This window comes from Fistularia commersonii, chromosome 25, assembly GCF_037954325.1.
Source record: "Fistularia commersonii isolate RoL2024-O1a breed Wild chromosome 25, RoL_Fcom_v1.0, whole genome shotgun sequence".
Taxonomy (NCBI): Eukaryota; Metazoa; Chordata; class Actinopteri; order Syngnathiformes; family Fistulariidae; genus Fistularia; species Fistularia commersonii.
In genome coordinates, this window is record NC_141308.1 from 3,746,905 (window position 1) to 3,772,735 (window position 25,831).

Genomic DNA, 25,831 nt, shown 5'->3' on the forward strand with positions numbered 1-25,831 from the left:
CACAGGATTTTTTTCTGGAAAGAAAAAATAGCTCACCAAAATGCAAACTACTCCCACTTAAAAATGCACGATGCGGTGAATATGCAAATGATTCACAGCTTCCCAGTTGGGAAACCTTGGCGAAGTATATTATACTTGTGTACTTGTACTGTTGGACAGGCATTGGCTTCGAGACACGAGATACCTCAAACCATGTATTTTGGCTCGTCTTTTAACATCAGATTATTAACAGACCAGAAACTTAAACCGATGTTGTGAATACAGTCAGAATTTGTCCAAGCTCAACTGAAGCTCAAACATTAGGCTGAACAAAAGGGGGGAAAAAAAGGTATTTGAAAAATGTTGATTTGTTTGCCTTCAATCGATAACCCTATGAATACGGCTATTGGAATAGAGTTCAGCACCATCGTACCAGGGAAAGTCACACTATGCAGCAAATTCAACGGATAAAATGCACTCTTTCCTATTGTCAGAGGGTGAAGTTTTTCACTTTTATCATTTCTGTCCGACTCCTACTACACATGTACATCTGTTACGCTGCCGTTCATACAATTCAACCGCAATATACAACCTATTTACTCTCGTCATGACATGTTCTTTCCAAAACTGTCAAATCTATTGATTGATTGATCGATCGATCATCCATGCACAGCGTGCCAACACCGTCAAGTTTGACCCTTCACTCAACAGTGACCTCATCTTCACCTGTGAGATCAATAGATGGAAGAACAAGAATCCTGAGACATTGATTTCAACAAAGGGGTCGCGAAATTAATTTGATTTTATTTTTCCTTAAGAAAACACTCTTCCGTCTTTTGTACGATGACGATGTTATCCCTCGATATCGATACAGAGACGGCTAGTTGATTTTAAGGCTAATTTAGTTGTAGCACGAACCGTCTCTGTGGTTCCGCTGTTGGCCTCCAACGTAAAACCGACTATCAAACGTTACCTGTTGCTAAAGACAAATGATTTCAACATTTTGGTGTTTTTTGTAACAGTCGAACCAGTCTCATATCTTGGCTCTTTTTCCGTGTGTGTGTGTGTGTGTGTGTGTTAGCGTGTATTGCTAGCTCCCTCCAGCTTGCTCGCCCAATTTCACCGCCACTGAAGAAATTGCGCGAGGTGAGGAAGGTGCATTTTAAAACACCAAACCCTTCCCTTACGTAACTCCCTTTTCATTTTTGATGTTTCATAACGCGGAACAGCCGGACGTCATTTATCACATCGCGCCGGGGACACTGTTATTTCCCTGTGGGGGGTGGGGGGCAAACTAAACCGCGACAGCTTAAATCTGTCGCCGTGGGTCGGAATGAGTGGAAGCGCCGCCACCCTGCGTTTGAGGCCAAGCCTACTTCCTGGAGGACGCGGCTGCGGCGCTCCTCTGGCGTCCTAGTGAGAACAGGGGACTGCAGCTGAAGTGAATAGAAGGCGGAGGCGGCTGTTGATGATCACACTTTTATTGTTTTTTTTTCTTTTCTTTAATCGATCCTCTCCCGTTCCATCATACGAAAATGGGAAGCACGGTGATGGAGTCTAGAAAGGAAAGCGCAAAGAAAATGCCCAAGAAACGGAGAAGCCTGCGGATTAACATGCCAGTGAGTTGGTGAAGTATCAACTAAGTTGGATCTTTAGTATGATCGTCAACATGTCGTACTTTATTAAATCTTCAGTTTATGCTGGAAGTTGGAGGTTTACGCGCCACGCGACGTGACGTGATTGACAGCTGTCTCCTCGAGTTCATAGGTCATTCATGTGTTTTGCTTCTTCCCCCAAAATATCTTTTTTTTTTATTTATTATTAATATTATTATAGCAAGCTCTGTTTAATGCGATCTGAAAATGAACGCAGGTTTTCAGCGTGACGTCGTTGTTGCTCGCAGTCCCGTATTACTTTCAATCGAGGGCTGGATCGCAAAAAGAGGCACCATCGCGCTCCGAGACAGTTGTGATGCATGTTGGTCGCCACATAGAGCTGCCCTTGTTCATTTAACTACATTTCAAAAGTCATGGCTCTCACAATTGCATCTATTCATCATTCTTCGACAGTAAGGGTCTGGGATTGACCTATAAACACATAAGAAATTAACTGTGTTCCTTGAAAGTCTAGTAAATTTTTTGTTGTTTTTTTTGTTTTGTTTGTTTTTGTTTCAATAAAGGAGATGCTTGGGTAGTGCGAATGCAACACGCAAGTGACAAGCAGCTAATCTTATCAAGTTGTTGTTGCTGAAAGGAATTTGTGATTGACCCAAGGTATCACTACACTGGCATATTTGTATTTGGCATCCTTGGCCACCTTGAACTCATGGATATAAAGATAGGCTCCCTTATGCACATATTTTTCCTTGACTGCTTGTTATTCTTAGATTATTGCTTTTAAAAAGGCTTCTAAAGCAGGAATTCAGATTTTGAGCATGCATATGTAAGCATTCAATTGTTTGGTCTTTTTTTTGGGGGGGGGGGGCATTGTTGCAGCTTTATAAAGAATATAACTCCTCCACCAAGTACAAATACTAATAGATAATAAGAAACTGCTAGACCAGGAATGCATGGTTTATGTAGCTTTGTATTTTTTTTTCTTTGCTACATTATATCCTCAGCTTATGAAGTGCTGTCTCTGAAGCAAAAAAAAAAAAGCATAGGGGAAGTGTGTAATGGGTGTTGCATTTTCTTGCCAAATATATCATGGGAAAAGTCAATGTTTTGTGGGTACTGCTAAAAGCTTTTTGCAGATACTGGTTTTATTTTCACTTCACTGGAAGTAATGAAAACTATTTTAGGTATTTTAGATTTTATTTTGAAACCTGTGCTCTATTTTTCATGTCCAGGACTTTGGTGCGTTTACCTCCCCAGAGACAGGAAAAAGTGAACAGACCAAAAGTGGCACCCAGGTGATGAAGTATTTTCACTTAATAAGATTATTTTTGTTATCCCATTCAATTTCCTGGCATGTTGTTTGTCTGCGCACAACAATTTTTTTTCACAAATCAATGTGTGGAAGGATATCTCTCTTCTATTAATCTTTTTTCAGCCCCACACACACACACACACACTCCCTGGATATTGCTGCTGTATTGGAAATCCTCACAGGCTCGCATGTAACTCAATGCCCTCTGAGTCAAGGCATCGCAGGCTCATACATAGGAAATTGATTTTTTTTTTTTTAATTATTTATTTTTAAATTATTTTAGAAAATAATCAACTATAAAAATAAATAGATGTCTTCCTTCTATCTACTTTTATTGACAGTAGTTGAAAAGTCTTTCTCACATTGGCCAGTATACATCGACGTTTGCAGTCAGTCCTATAGCAATTATATTCATGCTGGTTCCAGTGGAAAAACCTGATTATGTCTTGTCTTCTTTATCTGGACAAAACCCTTGTATCTGGTTTGCTTGCCATAAAGTCTCTTGCACAATGACAGAGTGAGAGGTGTTGGCAAACAGAAGACATGGGTGTGTGCTCTGGCTGCCCCAGATTTGTCACAGGATTGGTTTAAACAGCCCGTGTGTATAGAGAAGCACCAGCATTAAGCAAATACAGTCTTGGAATCTTGTTAAGGAGACAAACAATGCCCCTTTTTTTATTTGTTACATAGATTATGATGCAGCTGTTCTTCTACTTGCCCATTATATCTCCAACAGTTCAGCTTAAAGGATGTTTTGGAACTTTTAAATATCCAAAATGTTTACAAAATATCAGTGTAAGATTTTACCGACTTTTGTTGATTAAAACACATTTTCCCGTACATACTCCTATTGACAGTGTGTTTCTGTACCGGGCTACAAACAGTTAAGGAATTGCTGTTGGCAGCAGGCAGAGTAGGCAGAAAGTCTGCTATGGGAGGTGGCTTCCTCTATCTCCTGTTGGATTGGCTGTTCCTCTCCTCTGTTTTGTTTTGGTATCTGCACAGTGAATACAGACACTTTTCAATGCATTTACATGATACTGGCATTGCCATAGCTGATGTAAAAGCAAAGACATAACAGCAGATACTGTCACAGTTGTCTAGGAGACAGAAAGATGTTTATAGTACTAATGAACTTTAAGTTGCCAACAGACCTCTACAGATAGCGATGTTATAAAGATGTTATGACTTTTGCAGTGATACCTCTGCGGGTTGCTTGAATCAACATTTCATCAAGAGCAGTAAGAACATTGTTAACCAGATAACCGGTTGTTGCCGAATTTGTGACATAGTAGTACTTTTGATAAAGTGAAACTAAGAACACTGTGGCCTTGTTAAATCGCCAGAATTGGAATTTATTTTCGTTGAAACAAGTCAAAGTCTGTCTTACAATGTTCACCATGAAACTGCTGTGTACAGCAAACTGGTACTAGTTTTACCCAAGAGCTTTAACAACAGATTTATCAAAAATATGAATATACATTCAAACAGAAAGTTATTTGGCATTTTTTTATGGCTCTTGCTATTTTCAATCGTAAATAAATCATAGGACTAGCATCATCTATCTCAACCTTCAAGAAACAGGTAAAAACCATTCTCTTTCAGGACTTTTTACTGCGCTGATGCCCCAGATCAGGTTAGGCAGCAAGTTAGTCTATGCAGTGTGTGTGTGTGTGTGTGTGTGTGTGTGTGTGTGTGTGTGTGTGTGTGTGTGTGTGTGTGTGTGTGTGTGTGTGTGTGTGTGTGTGTGTGTGTGTGTGTGTGTGTGTGTGTGTGTGTGTATGTGTGTGTGTGTGTGTGTACGTTTGTGTACGTTTGTGTATGTCTTTGTCCAAAAAAAAAAACAACTCACTAACCCAAGCTTACTGTTCTGTATATTTCCTGTGCATCGTGTATTTGCAAGTGTATTTGCAGTCCTTATGTCCTCTATTGTAAGTCGCTTTGGATAAAAGCGTCTGCCAAATGCAATGTAATGTAATTTAATGTAATGTAATTGGACACATTTGGTCAGTTGGAGGGGAATGGAGGCGTCGCTTTTTTGTCTTTCGGCTTTTCCTGTCAGGAATCGCCACAGCGAATCGACCTTCTCCATCTAACTCTATTCTCTGTATCCTCCTCCCTCATGCCAACTAACTTCATATCCTCTCTCGCTACATCCATAATTCTTCGCTTTGGTCTTCCTCTATACCTCCTGCCTGGCAGCTCTAATTCCAGCATTCGTCTACCATTATTTCACTATCCCTCCTCTGAACATGACCGACCCATCTTAGTCTGGCTTTTCTGACCTTCTCTTCAAAAGATTTAACATGGGCTGTCCCTCTGATGGACTAATTCCTGATGTCATCCATTCTCCTCACTCTCTAAGGTCTCTACTGTCTTGTACCCCTTTCCTTTTCATTCCGGCTGGTAGTCGGCTGGTAGTCGCATAGAACTCCTGACACTTTTTTTTCCACCCAATCCAACCTGCTTGAACACATTCATTTACCTCTTTTCCACACTCCACTGCTCTGGACCGTTGACCCTAAGTACTCGAAATCCTTCACCTTTTTGATCGCCACTCCCTTTAGCCTCACCGTTCCATCCGCGTTCCTCTCATTCACACACATATACTCTGTCTTGCTGCGACTAACCTTCATCCCTCTCCTTTCCAGAGCATACCTCCACCTCTCAAGATTTTCCTCAATCTGTTCCCTGCTTTCACTACAGATCACAATGTCATCTGAAAACATCATGGTCCATGGATATTTCTGTCTAACCTCATCTGTCAGCCTGTCCATCACTACTGCAAACAAGAGGGGGCTCAGAACTGATCCCCGATGAAGTCCCACTTCCACCTTGAACTTCTCTGTTACATCTACAGCACACTCCACCACTGACTCATAGCTCGCGTACATGTCTAACATACTTCTCTGCCACTCCAAACTTCCTCATACAATACCAAAGTTCCTCTCGGCACCCTGTTGTATCCTTTTTTTAGGTCTACAGAAGCGCAATGCAGCTCCCTCTGACCTTCTCTCCATTCCTCAGGCATCTTCTCACTCTTCAAGCTCCTGTTGAATAATCTAGCCACAAACTCTACCGCTGCCTCTCCTAGACACTTCCATACCTCCAAAGGTATATCATCAGGACCAACTGCCTTTCCACTCTTCATTCTCTTCAGTACCTGTCTCACCTCACTTTTACTAATCTCTGGTCCTTTGTGGTCTGCAATAGTCACCTCTTCTAGCCTTCCCCACTTTCATTTTCCTGATTCATCAGCTCTTCAAAGTACTCTTTCTGTCTTCCCATCACTCTTCTAGCACCTGTCAGTACATTTCTCTCTCTGTCCTTAAGCACCCAGACCAGCTGTGCACCCTTTCTATCTCTCTGTTTTACTAACTTGTATAAATGACTGTCCCTCCTTCCTGTCCACCCGAGCATAGAAGTCATCGTATGCCCCCTGTTTCTGACTTTGCTACCTTCATCTTTACCTTACACTGTATATCACTGTACTCCTGTCTGTTCTCTTCAGTCCCCTCAGTGTCCCACTTATTTGCTAACTGCTTTCTCTGTATATTCTCCTGCACTTCCTCATTCCACCACCATGTCTCCTTATCTGCAGCCTTCCAGACGACACAAAGCACTCTCCTACCTGTCTCCCTGATCACATTAGCTGTAGTTGTCAAGTCATCTGGGAGTTCTCCCTGATTACCCAGAGCCTTTTTCAACGCCTCCCTGAAAACCATTCAACCCTCCTCCCTTTTCATCTTCTACTACTTTGGCCTTTTCTCTGCCTTTGTCCTCTTGATTATCCTTGTCACCAGAGTCATCCATAAACCAGTGGTCCCCAGCCCCCAGGTCACAGACCGGTACCGGTCCGAGGATCAATTGGTACCGGGCTGCACAAGAAATAATCAATCATTTCCATTGGATTTATTATCTGAGTCTGAACAATCTTTTATTTTGGAAAATGACCGGAATCTCTCGGTTATATCTCGGTCACTTGAGTGCCAAAAATGTAACCCACAAGGTAGCAAAATGAATAAGACAGATGTCAGACAGAAAGTTTCTTTTCGAAGGGGAAAAGGTGGATCCGAACAGTGGATTCACATTTATTATTATAGTCGTAATATAAACAATCTACTTGTACCTCACACACAAACACACACACACCGGTCCGCGGTGATAAACAGGTTGGGGACCACTGCTATAAACCACCATTCTATGCTGTCTGGCTACACTCACCTACAACTACTTTGCAGTCACTGATCTCCTTCAGATTACCTCATCTATACAAGATGTAGTCTATGTGCGTGCTCTTACCTCCGCTCTTATAAGTTACCCTATGTCCCTATCTTTTCTTGAAAAATGCATTCACTACAGCCATTTCCATCCTACTTGCAAAATCTACCACCATATGTCCCTCTACATTCCTATCCTATATACCAAACCTGCCCATCACTTCTTCATCACTTCTATTGCCTGCACCAACATGTCCATTGAAGTCTGCACCAATTACCATTCTCTCATGTCTGGGTATATTCTGCGTCATTTCATCTAATTCATTCCAGAACTTCTCCTTCTCCTCTAACTCACATCCCACCCGTGGAACATAGCCACTAATAACATTGAGCATCACACCTTCAGTTTCCATTTTCAGAATCTTAAGTCTATCTGACATTCTTTTCACCTCCAGAACATTCCTCACAAACTCCTCCTTCACGATAACTCCCACTCCATTTCTCTTCCTGTCAGTACCATGATAATACAACTTAAAACCCTGCTCTTAAACTTCTTCCCTTTCTACCTTTTCCACCTAGTCTCCTGGACACACAGCACACCCAGCTTTCTTCTCTGCATCACGCCAACCAACTCTACTCTCTACCAACTTCCTCTTCTCCCTACTCAGTCCCAGACTCTTGCCAAGTCTCTTGCCTCTTCTCTCTTTGCTTCCGAACACGCCTTCCTCCTCCGTTTCCGACCCACAGTTGCCCAATTTCCACTGGTACCCTGTAGGTTATCAACACCAGTTGTGGTTGTTGTTAACCGGGTACTCAATCGATCTGGTATGAGATTCTTAGGTTTGATACGCGGATTTGGTTTTGGCACAAGATTTACACCAGATGCACCTTCCTGATGCAGCCCTCTGCATTTATATGGGGATAGAGAAAGTACACGTTCTTGTGCAGTGCACAAATACCTACCATTAAGAATGCAGCATGAATTACTTCAGTGATCAAATATCAAACGTTGTTCCTTTATACTAAGATCATTGTAGTAATGAATTGTTTCTGGTTTTTATGAAATATTTGGTGTATTAATCAAAAGCTCTTGAACCTTTTTCAGTGAATGCCTACAGCAGACTAAACAAAATAATAATGCACTGTCATAATCTCACAGGGAGAGCGACGTGTCCGCTCTGCCAGCCCCAACAAAGGAGTGTCTGTGAGGAGCCCAGGCAGTGCCCCCTTGCTCCCATGTCCCCAGTCAGCCCCCGTGCAGCCAAAGTCCAGCTCAGGCTCACCCAAAACTGTCTTTCCCTATCCCTCTTCTCAAAACTCCCCACCCAAGTCTCCACGTCGTCTCAGTTTTAGTGGTATCTTCCGCTCTTCATCCAACATGAGCCCTTCAAGCAAAATCTTCTCCAGAGCCCTGAGAGGTAAGTCATGAAAGCAAATTCTGAAGTGACTACCAGCTTATGAATAACTGTATTTGAGAATCGCTATTTGATAATTTTAAGCAGTGTGCCGATTTCAGGGATATACAGATTACTAGAGATCACGGAGAAGGTAACTGATGCCAATACTAATTGAAAGAAATTTGAGCCAATAAGTAACAGGTCATTATAAAATACATTAAGTAAGTATAATTTATTACGGAGCTTACATTTAAAAAATAATGTACTGAATGACATTTAAGTCAAAAGATAATGAATTGGGGCAGAATAAGGCTGTGTTTTCTTGTAGTAAGGGCCGACAGGAACATATTGAGGTCTCGTGTTTCCATTAAATTTGTTGGTTACTTATTTAGAAAAAAAAGAGCTATTTACAAGGAAACTGGTGGAAACCATATGAAATGGCAGAAAGATGAGTCATATGTTTTTGGCTCATGCATATATACACATTCTTTTCTGCTTCCTCGCTGAGGCTCAGTTTGGGAGTGACTGGTGGAATAGCGTTGTTTGGGCCAGACCTCAAGAGTCAGAATGCATGGTTTCCACGGGAGGTTGTTCTTGACAGAAACCAAATGAAAACATAGCAATTGTTTTAGCTTTCTCATGCCAGCTGATATGGCTATCCACTGAGTACTTAATTTTGTAATGGATCATCTCCCTATGTTTGTAAGGATCTGGTTTTGAATGGTTGCTGGCTAACTATGTAGCTTCACAAATAAGCCCAAGAGCGAGTGCGTTTGGGTTATATTTCGTCCTTTTATGAAAAATTATTATATAGATGAGGACTGTCTAGAATTAACCTATAGACTTCATGGTTATCTACAGTGGAGTAAAAAAGTATTTATTCAGCCACCAATTATGCAAGGTTTCACAATTAAAAAGATGAGAGAGGCCTGTCATTTTCATCATAGGTACACTTCAACTATGAGAGACAGAATGCGGAAAAAAATCAAGAAAATCACATGGTCTCATTTTAAAAAAAATTATTTGCAAATTGTGGTGGAAAATAAGTATTTGGTCAAGAACAAAAGTTCATCACAATACTTTGTTATATACCCTTTGTTGGCAATGGCAAAGGTCAAACGTTTTCTGTAACTCTTCGCAAGGTTTTTACACGTTGTTGGTATTTTGGCCCATTCCTCCATGCACATTTCTTCTAAAGCAGTGTTGTTTTGGGGCTGTCGCTGGGCAACACGGATTTTTCAACTCCCTCCAAAGATTTTCTATGGGGTTGAGATCTTGAGAACTGGCTAGGCCACTCCAGGACCTTGAAATGCTTCTTCTGAAGCCACTCCTTAGTTGCATGGGCGGTGTGTTTGGGATCATTGTCATGCTGAAAGACCCTGCCACGATTCATCTTCAATGCCCGAGCTGATTGAAGGAGGTTTTCAGTCAAAATCTCACGATACATGGCCCTGTTCATTCTATCTTTTACACGGATCAGTCCTGTCCCTTTGCAGAAAAACAGCCCCAAAGAATGATGTTTCCACCCCCATGTTTCACATTAGGTATGGTGTTATTCGGATGCAACTCAGCATTCTTTCTCCTGCAAACACGACAAGTTTAGTTTGGACCAAAAAGTTCTATTTTGGTTTCATCTGACCATAGGACATTCTCCCAATCCTCTTCTGGATCATCCAAATGCTCTCTCGCAAACTTCAGACGGGCCTGGACATGTACTGGCTTAAGCAGGGGGAAACGTCAGGCACTGCAGGATTCGAGTCCCTGGCAGTGCAGTGTGTTACTGATGGTAGCCTTTGTTACTTTGGTCCCAGCTCTCTGCAGGTCATTCACTAGGTCCCCCCGTGTGGTTCTGGGATTTTTGCTCACTGTTCTTGTGATCATTTTGACCCCACAGGGTGAGATCTTGTCTGGAGCCCCAGATCGAGGGAGATTGTCAGTGGTCTTGTTTGTCCTCCATTTTCTAATAATTTCTCTCACAGTTGATTTCTTCACACAGAGTTGCCTACCTATTGCAGATTCAGTTCTCCCAGCCTGGTGCAGGTCTACAATTGTGTTTCTGGTGTCCTTTGACAGCTGTTTGGTCTCGGCCATAGTGGAGTTTGGAGTGTGACTGTTTGAGGTTGTGGACAGGTGTCTTTTATTCTGATGACCGATTCAAACAGGTGCCATCACAAAGCTTAAAAAAATCTTTTCATCAAGACAATAAATTTCACTGAAAGAATGTCTCTGAAGATACCCTATAATTGCCACAAGGGTGCACTAATGGCATCTTTATTTTGTTCCGCAACTGATATGGATAAAGCTGACAATCTTTTTCAAGCTTGTAAAAATGATCTTCCCCTTTTTTTTATATGGCAGTGTCTTCCAGAATTAGTCTGCTTGAGAAGGGGGCTTGTTCATTATTTAATTTTAATTTTTCTTGATTATTTTGATAATTAATTTTCTTGCATGTACTCGTGTTTCTCCACATGATACTTCCATACCTGTTGCCTTTTTTTCACCCGAGGACAACTATAGCACTTTCATAGCCTTATCTGGAAGTGACTGGACTCTCAGATCGTCGTCACACACCCTTGCAGCCCCACACCCCCACCCCGTTGCTACAGTGTCATTTATGTTGTCAGTAAACAATGAATCTGGGCATTTTTGGCTTTCCAAATTCTGTAAGGCAGCCCTTTTAAGGGTAAAGGTTCTGAAGGGAGCTCAGCACTAAACACAAAATACCAGATTAATCATATTTTCATAATTTTATTATTTATTCCTACCGTGTAATATTATATTACTTGAAATCCTCCCAAGTGTTAACATAACACCAAATTTACACACATAGCACTTATCATTTAACAAGAGTGAAATTTTGCTGGGTAATGAAAACTTGATCGCATGATAGAGGAAACTGATTTCATCGCTGGTCAGTTAGTCCTAAATTAAATTTGTCATTCACCTGCTGAGGTGCGAGGAACAGTTGCATAACATGTTAATAGACGTGTGCATCAGCCAGGTTTTAGATAATATGAACACAAAGTCGTGATTGAGTAATGTGTTAAGGATAGGCGAAGCGAGTGGACGCTTTCGATCAGCTGACTGTACATGGGATGCTGTCATCTGATGGGGGCTGGCCTCAGCGGTCTTTAAGGTCAGGCCCTCCCCAAAAGTAAATCACAACTGTTTGTACAAATGACAGGGCCAAAACATTGCCAGCTTCATGTTTTTACATTTATGTTCTCATTACTAATCTCATCTGATTTTGGAGGGTTTCTCAATAGTGTAAAGACGATTTCAATATTTTTTTTATGCGGAGTGAGACAGAATGTCAATGTGCTGAGTTTATGCTATGAGGCAGGGAGGGCGGCTAAATGTCCCTTCTGAGCCAATCATTGGTATTTCCTTCATCGCCTGGCCTCCTATTACAGGCTGCTGACTTGCGTGCTATATTAAAGAAACGCCACCCACAGCTGCACCTGACAATTTACAGCTCTGACTGCTGAAAGGCGAAGGCAACTCTTCAGTCCCATTTGTTCTATGCATCACTCGGGAGAGGGACATTTCCCTGAAGGGGAGCAGAATTTACGGCCTTCAATCCATCTTTATCTATCCTTCAAGGATACTGGCTCTCTTCTCTTATCCCAGAGAATTCTTTTCAATTCTTATGTCTGGAAATTAACTCTAGTCTGTCTTTGTGACCTGATGCCCTTGTCGTTTGCCATTTGAAACAAGTACTTCTACCTCTGAAGAAGGAAAAGTCACATATTTGTTTTCTTCTACTAGCCCTCAGAGGATTGATATTTTCTCAATCTATTGTCAGTACAGCTTATTTTGTTAAGGAAGAAGGAAGTCTCTCCCCTGATGATAAGGAATCTACTTTCAATTTCTCGACTTTGTTTGCTTGATCGCTTTGCAAATGGACTTCTTCTTAAGATACCTCTTGTGGTTATTATGCTAATGTTGTAATGCAGATGGTCATGATCAAATTGGGTTTTGAAAGCACAAACTGTTGCGCTCTATGAAGAGATTTGGGAGCCTGAGGAGGAGCAAGAAACGCAAGCAGCAAGATGAAATAGGAGAGAGGCATCAATCTGAGGCGTCAGGCTTGTCTGGTAATGTGCTGTGCTCTTCATCTGCTCTATTAGTCCCTCTAGTAATCAACTAGACAACTTGGGGTTAACTTGGGGTATGAATATCTGAATTAGCCGATATTAAATTGTGCTAATTTAATTGTGTGTGTGTGTGCGTGCGTGCGTATGTGTGTGTGTGTTTTAGGATAAGTCTATTCCACCCTAAATTTTATTAAATCATTTCCAAAAAAACTTTTCTCATTTAAAATTTAGTCAGATCAGACTTGAGGCATTTCAACTTTTTGTATATAAGTTGTTAAACTGTATTCTTGGCACTTTTCTCCATGTATGGAGCTCTGAGACTCATCTCATTCTCTCATCTCCCATTAAGATTGACAGAAAAGACTTGCCAACAAAGCAGGCCTTTAGCAGTAACTGTAAAGTTTAAGCTCATGTGCACTGGGGTATGTTGTGCCATTTAAGTATTTTATTACCAACTTTAATATTTTAAAACCAGCCAAACCTCCTTATAGTAGATAAGAGGAGGAAAACATTGTTTAAATGCACACCCAAAGTTGGCTATAGGTCATGATAGGGACTATGCGATTCCTCAGCTTTAGGTATAGTAATTTGATCCCAAAACTCAAGACATGGTTCAAAATCATATTTTTAATATCACCATAACGTAGTTGACTTATTTTGGCGACTTGGTGCAGGAGGTAGAGCAATTGTCTTTGGAACCGAACATTCCTGGTTTCATTCCCAATTCCTCCTAGCCTGTCGAAGTGTTGTTGAGCAAGACACTGCTCCCATGGCGGTGGTTGCTAGCAGCCTACTGCTCATTGTTCATTCATGATGAGTTAATTGCGGAGAATCAATTTCCCATGGGGATTAATAAAGGATAAATTATTATTGTTATTATCATTTACATGGTAGCCAATTATAGGTTGTCTGTTTACTTCTCGGCAAAACCCTGTTTGACCCTGTATGTCAAATACTATTCCCATTTAATTTCTTTCTATAAGGAGGAGATTGAGATATGATTAATTTGTCTATAGCAGAGTTTGCTGCAAAAAAATTGAAACGCTAGCATTACTGTTTTCCAAGGTTCAAGTGGGGTCAGGTCACAATCAATAGTCTGGTTCCAGGGCTGTATAAGAAGCAGCAGCTAGGAGGAAAAAAAATGTATATATGTGTATTTATATTATAAATAAATAAATAAATATATAGATAGATATGGGTTTTTTTTATTATTTTTTATTTTTTTTCTATTTTTTTCCTCCTAGCTGCCGCTCCTTGTACATCTCTGGAAAAGTGTCACTGGGGCGAATCTAGAAAGCACTAATTCATGTGCATTCACAGAGTCCAACTTTATTCATAGATGATGATGTACTGAAATTTTATCTCAATGAAAAATATGTTCTGTTGTGCTCCTTGAATGTTCAGTCATGTAACGCCTTACAGCCATTTTAAAGACTAATGGCATTCAGAAGATCTAATGTTATGCCAGCCGCTTTAAAGATAACCACGGGAGGCTTTTTCTTATTCGAATCATTGACTATTAGTCCTATCACCTACTGTTTCTTGACATCATTTAAAACCAGTACTCCTACACAACACAATCATTCACTGCTCATTGTGTGACATGAATAACTAGAATAAGGGCATCAATCCAGGTGTAAATTCTGTGAAAAGAACAAAGTATTTGTTTTACTTAATACAACCTCACTATGTAATTATCGGCTCACTGTGAATGTAATAGAACTAACCTAGCTGAATCTAAAGCTGAGCAACAGTGTTGTGCATGATCCTGTTAATCAAGCATGTTCATTGAGGGAGGGAGCCTTTTCTTTTTATTTTACATAGGATAATTATGCTTTAGATAAAGCTAAACCTATTAATCACAGCTTCTTTATTCTAAAATACTCTCTGGAGTATTATGTGAGATCGTTCATTTATTTAATTATTTGAATCTGGGGGGAAAAACTAGACCTGCAAAATATCGTCTATTTCCTGTTGCCTGGGTGGTGACTAGCTGCTCGGTGGTAGCCAGGCTAAGGAGAGGGCTCTCAGACCCGCTGTTATCTCCTTCTGTGGAATGTGCCACAACAGCACAGCTAAAATAAGAAGGCTACGTGGCGGAAGTTGGCTCTCAGCAGGACTTGTCCACGCCAACTAAATGTCAAATGGAAGTGTGGACTGGCAGAATCTTAATTCAGTACTCAAGACCTTTATACATGAAAAATGTTGTGACGTGATGTACAAACACGCAACACACAGTTTATCATTGTAAGGATTAACATCCGTGCTTATTCACTATTTTTTCCAAATGAACGCTTTAAAAAAAATGAACTTTTTTGAAAAAAAAAATTTTACTGACAGTAATCCTCATTATAATGCAGATGGTGTGTCCTCATGACATTTACTCTTGGTTTTACTTAAGTTATTTGCTCTGGGAGAAGCCTTAATATGTCAACATGATAAAGTCAAGTGTAAGAGTCATAGTGAAGGCCTTTTGTAATGTGAACTGTTTGGAACACATGTCGCATCTGGCATCAGAAATAGGTTGAATGGGAGGAGCCAGGGCGGCCTCAGTGTCATATGTTGCTGTGCCTGAGATTGTGACGCTAATTGCGCAAGTGCATGTAAGAACTGTCACATGACTAACACCTTTAACTTGGTTCTGCCAGAGGACGTCACAGACAGCTGGGTTGCGCTAGTAGTTGTCATTGGCTCAGTTTTTGGTAAGTCATGCCAGTTGAAGGAGGGGGACAACTGAGATAATTTAGTGCCTTCTACTTTCCAATCATTTTGTTATCGACCACTTTGCATTGCATCCACAATGAAATAATGAGGTGGGATGAGTGCCATCGGGAGATTTTTCATTCACACTGTGAGACTCAAGCAAACTTCTCTGACTGCTCCTTTATTGTGGTGTTATTGAAGGGAACTTAATAGATGAAAAAATCTATTATTATGAATTACTGCCCTAAATTACTCCATGACTGGCAATGGGGCAGGGCAATGTATTTGTGCATGTCAGTAATCCTCTATTATATTCAATGTTAAAAGTTATGAGCGGTTTTATTTTTCCATCAAAACATGTATATTCTTTCATGTAATAACTAGGGAAAAAGCCAATAGGAAAATTCTTGTGACTCATTTTTTAAGACACTATATTCTGTCTCCAAATAGTGCTATGAATGTTGATATAGGAGATGAAAAATCAAGAAATTTGATTGACACTTAACATTTAATTCTATTTGCTATCAAGTTCTCTTCATATTATCTTGCACAAATTGTTTTAAACACTATGATGGTGATAGTTTTTTTTCTCTCTAGTATCTTGTATAGCCATATTTTGATGTCTTGCACTAATGTTTATCGTGTGTTGTATTAATTGTCAAGGCAATGCTGTTGCAATGTCCAAAGTTATCCAGCTAAAAAGGCTGTAATAACAGAGGAAAAGAAAGGAACACCAAAAATAACCTCTTTATTTTAAATGATTAAAGATAAATGACTTATGTATGTATGTCTGTAATATAATTGATTTGAACCCATTGAATTAACAGATAATTAAAGTGCATCATTTAGTTTTGACTAACTATAGAAAGACTGATTGATTGTTTTAGTACTTGGGTATAATAAACTCCCACAAAAACTATTCATAGATAGAAGATAATTCATTGAGATTTTTGAATAGTGTGCTCACAAAACATGTGTTTTGATAGCTGATAATATGAAAATGTGTTAGACTTTGAGGGCTGCCGACTTAGGACTCTATCTTCAAATTACGTAATTGTTTTTCATGTGAAAAAGGTCATCATGGTTATACATCCTGTTCAGAGAGATTCAGGGTTTCTGCATTAAAAGCAATACAGCATCTCCTCTGTCTTTCATGTAAATGGCATTGAATACCACAAAGACAAAAGCTGACTGGCCTCAACTTGTATTTTTCTATTGTTGTAAAAACTCAGTCTTCAGTTTGTGTAGCTAATTCTGTCTCTCTTTGCAGCTGAGCTCAGGATTGTCCTAGGAAGGGTGTTCCTTGTCTCTGTTTACCATCTGACAACATGGTTGAGAGAAACAAAGCATAAAAGCAGTTTTTATTTTTTTCCAGCCTCTGGACTCTCCACACCACCTATAACCCCAACACAAACATCCAGCAAGCCTGTTTTCATCCATGAGGTGCAGCAGAGCGGCCCAAGCCCTGAACGACTGGATTCACATTCCCACTCCCATTCTGTCTCCACACCTCCAGACACTGGACAGAACCTTGGCCTTCCTTCTGCTAAACCGCCAATCCCTGCCTCGGGCCTTGTGCCACCATACTCTACCTCGCAAGTGAGTCACTCTTCAAGAATGCTGCTAATCTTTCGAAGACGTTAATGGAGAAATCCTTTCAAATTGAAGAACCTAACTCACTTCTGAAATCGGTCCAATGGGGATCAATGAAATGTTATTGTTTGCACCGGGACAGTTTGCACACGCACTTCTGCGCTGCGATTGAATCCACCTAAAGAAATAGCTTATGATTTCGATATTTTTTTCACCTCTTAGCATAAATTCTTTGTAAGGATTTTCTCACATTAAGATGTCGCAAAGACAATGCAACTTCTGTTTTCCTGCCGCGGAAAGATTTCACATCATCGTCATCCAACCACTTAAAGATCCTCTGAAGTTTTCAGCCAAAGGATAGTATAGTCATAGGAATTGACTGGTATGTGCAAAAAGCACATATGCATGTAGAATGTGAAGCAAAATTGCTACTCTTCACCAGTGGCAGACTATTTAAACACAGGATCCAAGATGTGCCCGCTCCACTTTACTTTTTTATTCAGTAATAAGACTATTTTACTGTAACGCTTTCCTGGTACTAAATTCACTACAGTAGCTTTGTGGTTGTTTCATTAATATGAAATACAGTATTGTGAATTTACTGGATTAAATATTACATCAATAATATTTCTAAATACTAGCTTATTGGTGATTGACTTTGTCTGTATCATTTTATACCCGGTCTCAAATGATTGAGATCACCCCTAGTCACCCATGTGACCTAGAGTTAGTAAAATATAGAGTTTTGAGCACTTTTTCAGCTCAGAAAATTGCTTTAGAAAACCCTTTTAAGGTCATGAGATTTTCATGCTGATCCTTTTTCTCCCCTTGGTGGCTATATTACAGTTCATGGTTTGCTCACAGTGCAAAACACGGGACATAGATGACACAGATCTTTTTATCTCAAGTGTTCAACAACACTGTCTATCCGACAACAGGAGTGTTTTCGCATTATTTGTCCAGTATAGATATCGTTTTTAGGTTAAAGCCACATCTTAAACAACCCTAGCTTTACAGCTCTTTACAGCTCTACAATGTTAGGCAGGAAAAAGCAGAGGGTGAGTTATTTTTGTCTTTTTCTTTTTTTTTTTTGTCACAAAGCTTTTCACAGAGGGGTCCATTTATGATTTAGCACAGATTGCTGCTTGACTGTCTGCATGTGATACCGGAAAATCGGCATCTAGTTGAGGAATGGCTTCATGATGCACAATATAATGTATAATTAACCCATAACTCTTGACTTGTCAGCTGTGAAGCATGTTTAAATAACTGCAGAGAGTGTAAATCAATATTTCATCCTCAACACTACACCATTGATATTAACAACCAAGGACTCATATTGTTAATTGAGGGACAGCGGGTCTGTTTACTTTTCGGTACAAAGATTTTCTCTGGAATTTTACTTGATGGATCCTATACATCTGCCTTTCTGGGTTTTGCTGTAATATCAAATCAGCTGCAATGCAGCAGGGGGAAATTTATGGACGCGCTGCCGTAGTTCTTGGCAAGAGAAGCACCGTGTCACCATTGCAGGACAGCAGCAGGGACTGCAGAGCATCCAAGAGCAAATATGCAGCCTTTCTCATACTGCAGCAGTGGGGGAAATCATGTATGGACAGGAACATCTCGAATATTCAAATCTTTCAGCATGATGCAGCATTTATCGATCTAGGAGCTGGTCTGTGTTATATCAGATGCACTCATTTTCCATATAGTTTTCTCCTGTTACAACTGACACCAAAGTCCCACATATGTTCTTTTTTTTTGTAGAACCCAGACATGTTCTTCATTTTGTCTGATGCTATAGAAAGGCATCCACAGCTTCTTGCTGCTAGGCAACGCAAGGGATTTCCTAATATGGTGAAGCCCACAGGTTGTTGTGCTTAGAGGGGCGTGTCCACAGCAGTGTGGCGCTTCCGGCTTCTCTCGCCGTGTAAACATTTGCTGCAGTGAGCGCTGTTAGGCAAAACGACACCATAACAATCCATACGCCTGATTTATTGTAAATGATTGACTCAAAAGGGCTGTCCCATGTGGCTGTTTGAGCTTTTTCCAAGGATCGGTCCCTCTTGCTGCAGCGAATAGATCAGGACTGTTCCACTCCGTTTTCAAAGGGGTGTGTGAGTCCTGCAGTGATCTGTCATTAAAGTTGCAGCTGCACGCTCAACGTTTTTTTGTCACATTACCGATGTATATTTAGCGGACCGGGAGAAGGTTTATGTGACGGTAAAACTCCGGTGGGGCGTCGTTCTCGGTGATGTTTTTTTTTTTTTTTTTTGTTTGTTTTTGTTTTTTTACGCATCACGCAGTCTGGACGCAGACCACCGGGGCCGCTGGGAAAACGGCGCTTCGCCTGGCTGCTCACGCACAATTTATAACAAAGTTGTTGGGTTTTTTTGGACACCGGCGTTTTGCAGTTGTTACGATTCCCTGAGCTGATCGCTACAAACTGCTGTCACTTTTGTCTTCCAGGTCTGCGGTCTGTTCGAAGGCATGCTGGAGAAACTTGAACTAGATGATGATGGTAGGTGTCCCATGCTTTTTAAATCAGCCGCGGTGAGTTGTGAACTTAATGTCTATATTTGCAACTTGTAAACCGACCTAGAAGCTGGCAGAAAAGAAAATAATACAGCACAATCCTGTAGTGTAGAACCCCGTGTGATTTATAAAATAAACCAAAAAAAAAAACGCTACGCCGCGTGTTGCCGCTGCGCTCCACAGACGGGTGACTGTCTAACAAAACACAGCCATGCAGTCTCTGCAGAATTGCTTTTAATAGAATTGAAAGAATAACATATTAAATGTGTGCAGAATATCCTATCTATCTATCTATCTATCTATCTATCTATCTATCTATCTATCTATCTATCTATCTATCTATCTATCTATCTATCTATCTATATCCTCATATAAATACACACGCACACACAGATATGGTCATAAGTAAAAGTCTTTCCTTTACACGGATTTGGGGCAAACATTTTTCAATTTCTCCTAAAAGTCATGTTCATCATTATAGAAATGTCGATCCTCAGTCTGCCTTGAGAGTGTCCATGAGTTTCGGCTGCCTTTAGTGCATGATGGTTTGTAATAGAACAGTAAAGTGGCAGTAAGTGGTTCAGACCCATAATGGCTGTTTAGGCTTTAAGCAGGTGTTGCCGCCCAGCTTTCATTCATGCTCCCAGTGAAACGTTTCCTTCCTGCTACTTTCTTTCAGCTGCTGAACCTGAGAGTGATATTTACATGCGCTTTATGAAATCCCATAAGTGCTATGACATTGTCCCTACAAGTTCCAAACTCGTTGTGTTTGACACAGCACTCCAAGTAAGTAGTCATTGCTCTTGTATCCCTCTTCTCTCATTTCCCTGCATTTACTTTTACAGCACATGTGAAAATATGAGGTTTCATTTCAGACAGAAATTTATTTGCTGGAGTGCAAAAGCTGATAGAGTTGATTTGTCTTCTTCTGTTGCATTGATTTTTACTCTATAGGTTTTTTTTTTTTTTTTTTGCCTTTTAGAGGTGATGGTCAGTTCGGTTGATGTTCAGCCAAGCAAGAACACGTATTTTTGCCTTGAGCATTTTCTTTGCGGTAGTTGTTAAAATGGAGATGAGGCTCTAAAAGCTGTTAAACAGTAATCTTTAGCAGTATAACTTCTTTGATGTTGTGCTGTAACTAACAATTCATATGAAGCAAAGGGTCACAAAGCCTTATCCTAAGAAAGAGAAATACTGGAACAAGACCATCTGAGTTAAGATTTAACTCAACAAAATGTGGGGGGATGTTGGAGCCTGTCCCAGCTGAGAGAGGCGTGGTACAGTCTAGACTGGTCATGGACATACAAAGACAGACAACATTCACCCACTAGTTCGGGGAAACTTTCCCAATTTTTTCCCAATTAACCTGCTGCATTTTGGAACGTGTGAGGAAACCCACGCAGACACGGGGAGAACATACAAACTCCACATAGAAAGATCCCCTCGTGGGAATCGAAGCAGGTCCTTCATGCTATAAAGCTAAAGCGCTAACCACTACACCACTGTGTCGCCCACATCTGAAATCAGATTTTCTTAATCATAAGAGTGAACCAAAGACTTTTAAAATGTTGAATCTAAGGAAAAAAAATGACACAAATTCAACTCTTTGAAGTATATAGTCTTACCTCATTCACATTTATTTGAAACTGTTTTCCTGTCAGGTTAAGAAAGCATTCTTTGCCTTGGTTGCCAACGGTGTGAGAGCTGCTCCGCTATGGGACACAGAGAAGCAAAGCTTTGTAGGTAAGAACTGCAACCCTAAGACGGTAATAAATATACATAGTCCTGAAACATTACACTTTGTAGTGAATATCTTACACTTTGTAGGATAAGAGGTATATGTAATGAATGTTTAGAAAAGTACTTGTTTATGTGCTCAAGGAGGGTTACATTGTTTTCCATAATTCAATAAACCTTTTTTTAATGGAAAATCTGATATAAATTGAAAAGTTGTTCAAATATATTTATTTTACTTCCTCCAAAGTAATTGGAAATTCACTAGAACTATGTCAGAAATAATCTTAGAATTTTAACCAAATTGCGCAACAATTAACCAAAGACTAATGCTGACGGCTATCACAGGCATTTGAATGAAAGTGGAAATGAGCAAGACATTTTGTGTGTGATATTTTTTTTCCCCTCTCCCCTTCAATGTCTGAATCATCTTCATGTGCAAACCACATGTCTTTGGTTCACAGATCACATTTTGTCCTTATTCTTAATTAATAATCTCTTTGCAACAAGCGAGAATGTCCTAGATAATACTCCGTTTCTAAATTAACACAGTGGAAAACCTGTCTAACACTGCTGCTTGGTCATGATTAGTGGAGCATGATATAATATTCAGCAGAAGTCATTAGAACTGTTGTAAACCATTAAGCACTGCAATGGCTCCTCTTTATTGACCAGTGCTTAGAATCTGCAGATGATCTGCAATACAAAGGTGAGAAAAACTAGTGGAAATATCCCTGCTGTTTTTTTCTGCATATGAGATTTATTCCAAGTAGAAGTGTGAAATATTTTGTATATAAAGTCAAAGCAAGGATACAGGGTGGGTGCGTGTGTGTGTATGTATGTAATGTATGTAATGTATGTTATGCATGTATGTATGTATGTGTGTATGTATGTATGTATTGAGGTTGGGAGTTGCAGCAATGTGTTATTTGAACCACACCCATCTAAGTGGTGTCTCTTTCAACCATTTGCACAAAGGGTAGAGCCAGCTTTTCCATTTGCATTTATTTATTATATTTATTCTTATATTATTATTGCTTAATTCCTGGTTTTATTGCAGGCATGCTGACAATCACAGATTTCATCATCATACTACACAGATACTATAAGTCACCAATGGTAGGTCTAGTGGAATATTAATGCTTGAATGTAAGTTGATTTTTTTCCCCCTCCCCCTCTCATGAAAACTCCCATGTTGCTTCAGATACTAGCTTTTTTTCTCATTGTATTTTAGGTTCAAATATATGAATTAGAGGAACATAAGCTTGAGACATGGAGAGGTATTACATTTTGTTCATTCTCTTGCATCTAAATTTAAACCCTTAAATTGGCAAACTAACATGCTAAAATATCTTATTTGCTGCATAGAGGTTTACCTTCAAGCAACATTCAAACCTCTTGTCAGCATATCACCCGACGCAAGGTACTCCAATCTACTGTAAATCATAGATCACCTTGAAATATGCATTTAAAGTATTACTCATAAGTGGTTATGTTTTGTATTGCAGCCTGTTGGATGCAGTGTACACCCTCATTAAAAACAAAATTCACCGCCTGCCTGTCATTGACCCCATCACAGGGAATGCACTTTATATTCTCACACACAAGAGGATCCTCAAATTCCTCCAACTGTTTGTGAGTCCAACATAATTACGGTCAACCTGTTACTGAATGAGCCTCGCTGACTGGTGATTTTGTTAACGCGTGAAGAGAACTCAAAATGTGTCCAACTTCTTTTAATCCACATTTTCACTTACTACCCCCTGGTGGTGGTTGATGCACTTTTTGTTCAGATGTGTGAAATGCCAAAGCCAGCTTTCATGAAGCAGACTCTCGGGGAGTTGGGTATCGGGACATACCATGACATCGCTTTCATCCACCCAGACACACCCATCATCAAAGCGCTCAACATCTTTGTGGAAAGAAGAGTATCTGCCTTGCCTGTGGTGGATGAGTCAGGTAAGATTATAAATTTTGCTATCGAAGAGATCATTTTTAGTAATCTAGCTGATCGACTTACTTTCCGCAGCTCTTTGTGATCTCTTACAGGCAAAGTAGTTGATATTTACTCCAAGTTTGATGTGATTGTGAGTAGATATATCTCCCGTTTTCTATAGAGTTCTACAAACCGCTATGTGATTTCCAGGCTCCTGCCTAACGTCCCTTTTTTTTTGGCTGTGTTTAGAACTTGGCTGCAGAGAAGACCTACAACAATCTGGATATTACAGTGACCCAGGCTCTGAAGCACCGCTCTCAGTACTTTGAAGGAGTCATGAAGTGCCATAAAATGGAGACAATGGAGACCATTGTGGAGAGAATAGTCAAAGCTGAAGTGAGATTAGTTCAATTTTTGCCATATTACAAATTTATTTTCGAGGTTTCCAAAATCAGAATGTTTTAGGGACTGCTTCAGATGAATTGGAATAAGGCCCATCCCATGAAGTGCACACAGGACTTTTAACAATTAGTTGTCATTCTATTGATTATAACCTTTTCATTTAACAAACAGCTTTCCTTTAGATGATCCTTCACTAATTCTGATTTACTTGTACAAGGAAAAAAAATATACATTCTCAGATCACACATTATTCTCTTTTCTTTAGTCCTTTTTGACAGTGATAGCTGAATTGTTGACCGTTATTGAAGAAATTCATGAGTGTGTCCTCAGACAGGTTTGGGGTCTCTGGATACAATAAAAAAAGTAATAATCCTTTTAGCTCATTTCCAAAAGTAAATGCTCATTGTTTTTATTTTTGTTTGTTTTTATGAATCACAGTTTACATGCTTAGTTTCAAGCCTTGAGGCCCCATATAAAATAGCATACTAAAATGTAAGCATTTTTTGAAAACCGACTCAAATCCTGGGCCATAATGAAAAACATGTCATTTTCAGTATTCACCAAAGCCTTAGTTTCTCAGGCTCTGTATGATATGGAAGAATTTGATTTAAAAACTGTCTGAGAGCTTAGGCTTTATCCCAAATGTTGATTAAGAATGGGGACAAAAAAGTTGAAATCGAGCAAATATCCCAACAGAATGTAGATGATTTTATGTGTTTCTGTGTCCTGTATCAGGTCTTCTGGGTTATTGCATTATATTTTCAGTTAGCGTCCTTTGACACTGTTTGAAGACTCTGAAGGATGTTTACCTAGCTCTTTGAAAAGCTCTGGCTTGATCTATTATAAGTGAATGTAAATGATCCCTGTACTTTGACCAGGTGCACAGGCTGGTTGTGGTGGATGAACGCTCCAGCATCGAAGGCATCGTCTCACTGTCAGACATCCTCCAGGCTCTGGTCCTCAGCCCAGCAGGTATCGACGCTCAGCATGGCTAGCCTCCCCTCCTCTCTGTCCTGGACCCTCTGCTCTCTCCCCACCCAACCCCACCCTCTAAACTTGTTCCAGGTAGGAAGTATACAGATGCTCTGAGCTAGCCTGTGCCTGCAGCTGGCTATATGGAGGCATGGCACCCTGCAGACTTTGACGGGCCAAACATTTTTTTTTCCTAACATGAATTTTGGCTGCTAGTGCATTTTTAAAAAATGACTGACAATATGATCAGTAGCTGTTTTTCATTGTACAGGATGTAATGGTTTTGCCAAAATTTAGAGGGTTAATCTATCCTTTATTAATTCTATGTGGGGAAATTCATTCTCTGCTAATAACCCATCATGGATGAACCTTGAGCAGTAAGTAGGCTGCCACCTACCAGCGCCAGGGGAGCAGTTAGGGGTTCAGTGTCTTGCTCAACAACACTTTGACACACCAGGAGGAGCTGAGAATCGAACCAGGAAGTAATAGGAAATGTCTGTTTAATAAGGCATTTGATGATCGTATTGCTAAGGTGGCGGAAAATGTTTTTATCCAGCATCTTCTTTGTCTAACATGTAGTTTGAAATTGGAAAGTATTTTTGACAAACAAAGCATGAACAGAGCTTTCTGTTGGGCATCTGATGTGTTTCCCTTCATGGGTTTGATGAATGAGAGTGAGAGGGCACATTGCATGTATGTATAGAAATGGAAATATCTCAATATGTCTTTTTTTATATATAAATTTAGACACAGTTAGGACCAGAAATATCTGGACAGTGACACGACCGTCATGATTTGGGCTCTGCATGCCACCACATTGGATTTGAAATGAAACCACTACAACAGAACTGAAGTGCAGACTATAAGGTTTAATTCAAGGGGATGAACAAAAATACAATTAAATGTGTAGGAATTGTTGCTATTTTTATACAAACGCTTCTCATCTCAGGGGCTCAAAAGTAATTGGACAAATGAACATAACCCGAAGTAAAATTTTACTTTTCAATATTCTGTTGAGAATCCTTTGCAGTCTGGAACCCATGGGCATCACCAAACACTGGATTTCCTCCTTTGTGATGCTTTGCCAGGCCTTTAATGCAGCTGTCTTCAGTTGTTGCTTTTTGTGGGTCTTTCTGCCTTAAATTTCGTCTTGAGCTAGTCAAACGCATGCTCGATTGGGTTGAGATCTGGGTATTGATTCGGCCTTTGCAGAATATTCCACTTCTTTGCTTTAAAAAAACTCCTGGATTGCTTTTACAGTATGGTTTGAGATCATTGTCCATCACTGTCCAATCAACTTTGCTGCATTTGTCTGAATCTGATTAGAAAGTA

At 40.0% G+C, this 25,831-nt stretch overlaps 1 protein-coding gene across 5 annotated transcripts in view; it reads left to right on the forward strand.

Annotated features, from left to right (window-relative positions):
* The first annotated feature begins 1,339 nt into the window (after nt 1-1,339).
* Nucleotides 1,340-25,831, forward strand: part of LOC147218871 (5'-AMP-activated protein kinase subunit gamma-1-like) — a 32,833-nt gene continuing 8,341 nt past the window's right edge. The window contains exons 1-15 of one of the 5 annotated variants that reach the window (XR_015108665.1): nt 1,340-1,598; nt 2,828-2,890; nt 8,287-8,545; nt 16,700-16,923; nt 19,390-19,441; nt 20,135-20,241; nt 21,117-21,198; nt 22,250-22,308; nt 22,424-22,469; nt 22,558-22,612; nt 22,698-22,824; nt 22,983-23,148; nt 23,219-23,276; nt 23,375-23,521; nt 24,406-24,499. Coding sequence is in view for 2 of the 5 variants with exons in the window: in XM_086171871.1 (XP_086027997.1) it covers nt 1,515-1,598; nt 2,828-2,890; nt 8,287-8,545; nt 16,700-16,923; nt 19,390-19,441; nt 20,135-20,241; nt 21,117-21,198; nt 22,250-22,308; nt 22,424-22,469; nt 22,558-22,612; nt 22,698-22,824; nt 22,983-23,148; nt 23,239-23,276; nt 23,375-23,521; nt 24,406-24,499 (1,603 nt within the window). In the remaining 3 variants the exon portion in view is untranslated. Of the gene's footprint in view, nt 1,599-2,827; nt 2,891-8,286; nt 8,546-11,998; nt 12,622-16,699; nt 16,924-19,389; nt 19,442-20,134; nt 20,242-21,116; nt 21,199-22,249; nt 22,309-22,423; nt 22,470-22,557; nt 22,613-22,697; nt 22,825-22,982; nt 23,149-23,218; nt 23,277-23,374; nt 23,522-24,405; nt 24,593-25,831 lie in introns of those variants that run through there. The other 4 variants (XR_015108666.1, XR_015108664.1, XM_086171871.1 and 1 more) reach the window with 4 other exon arrangements.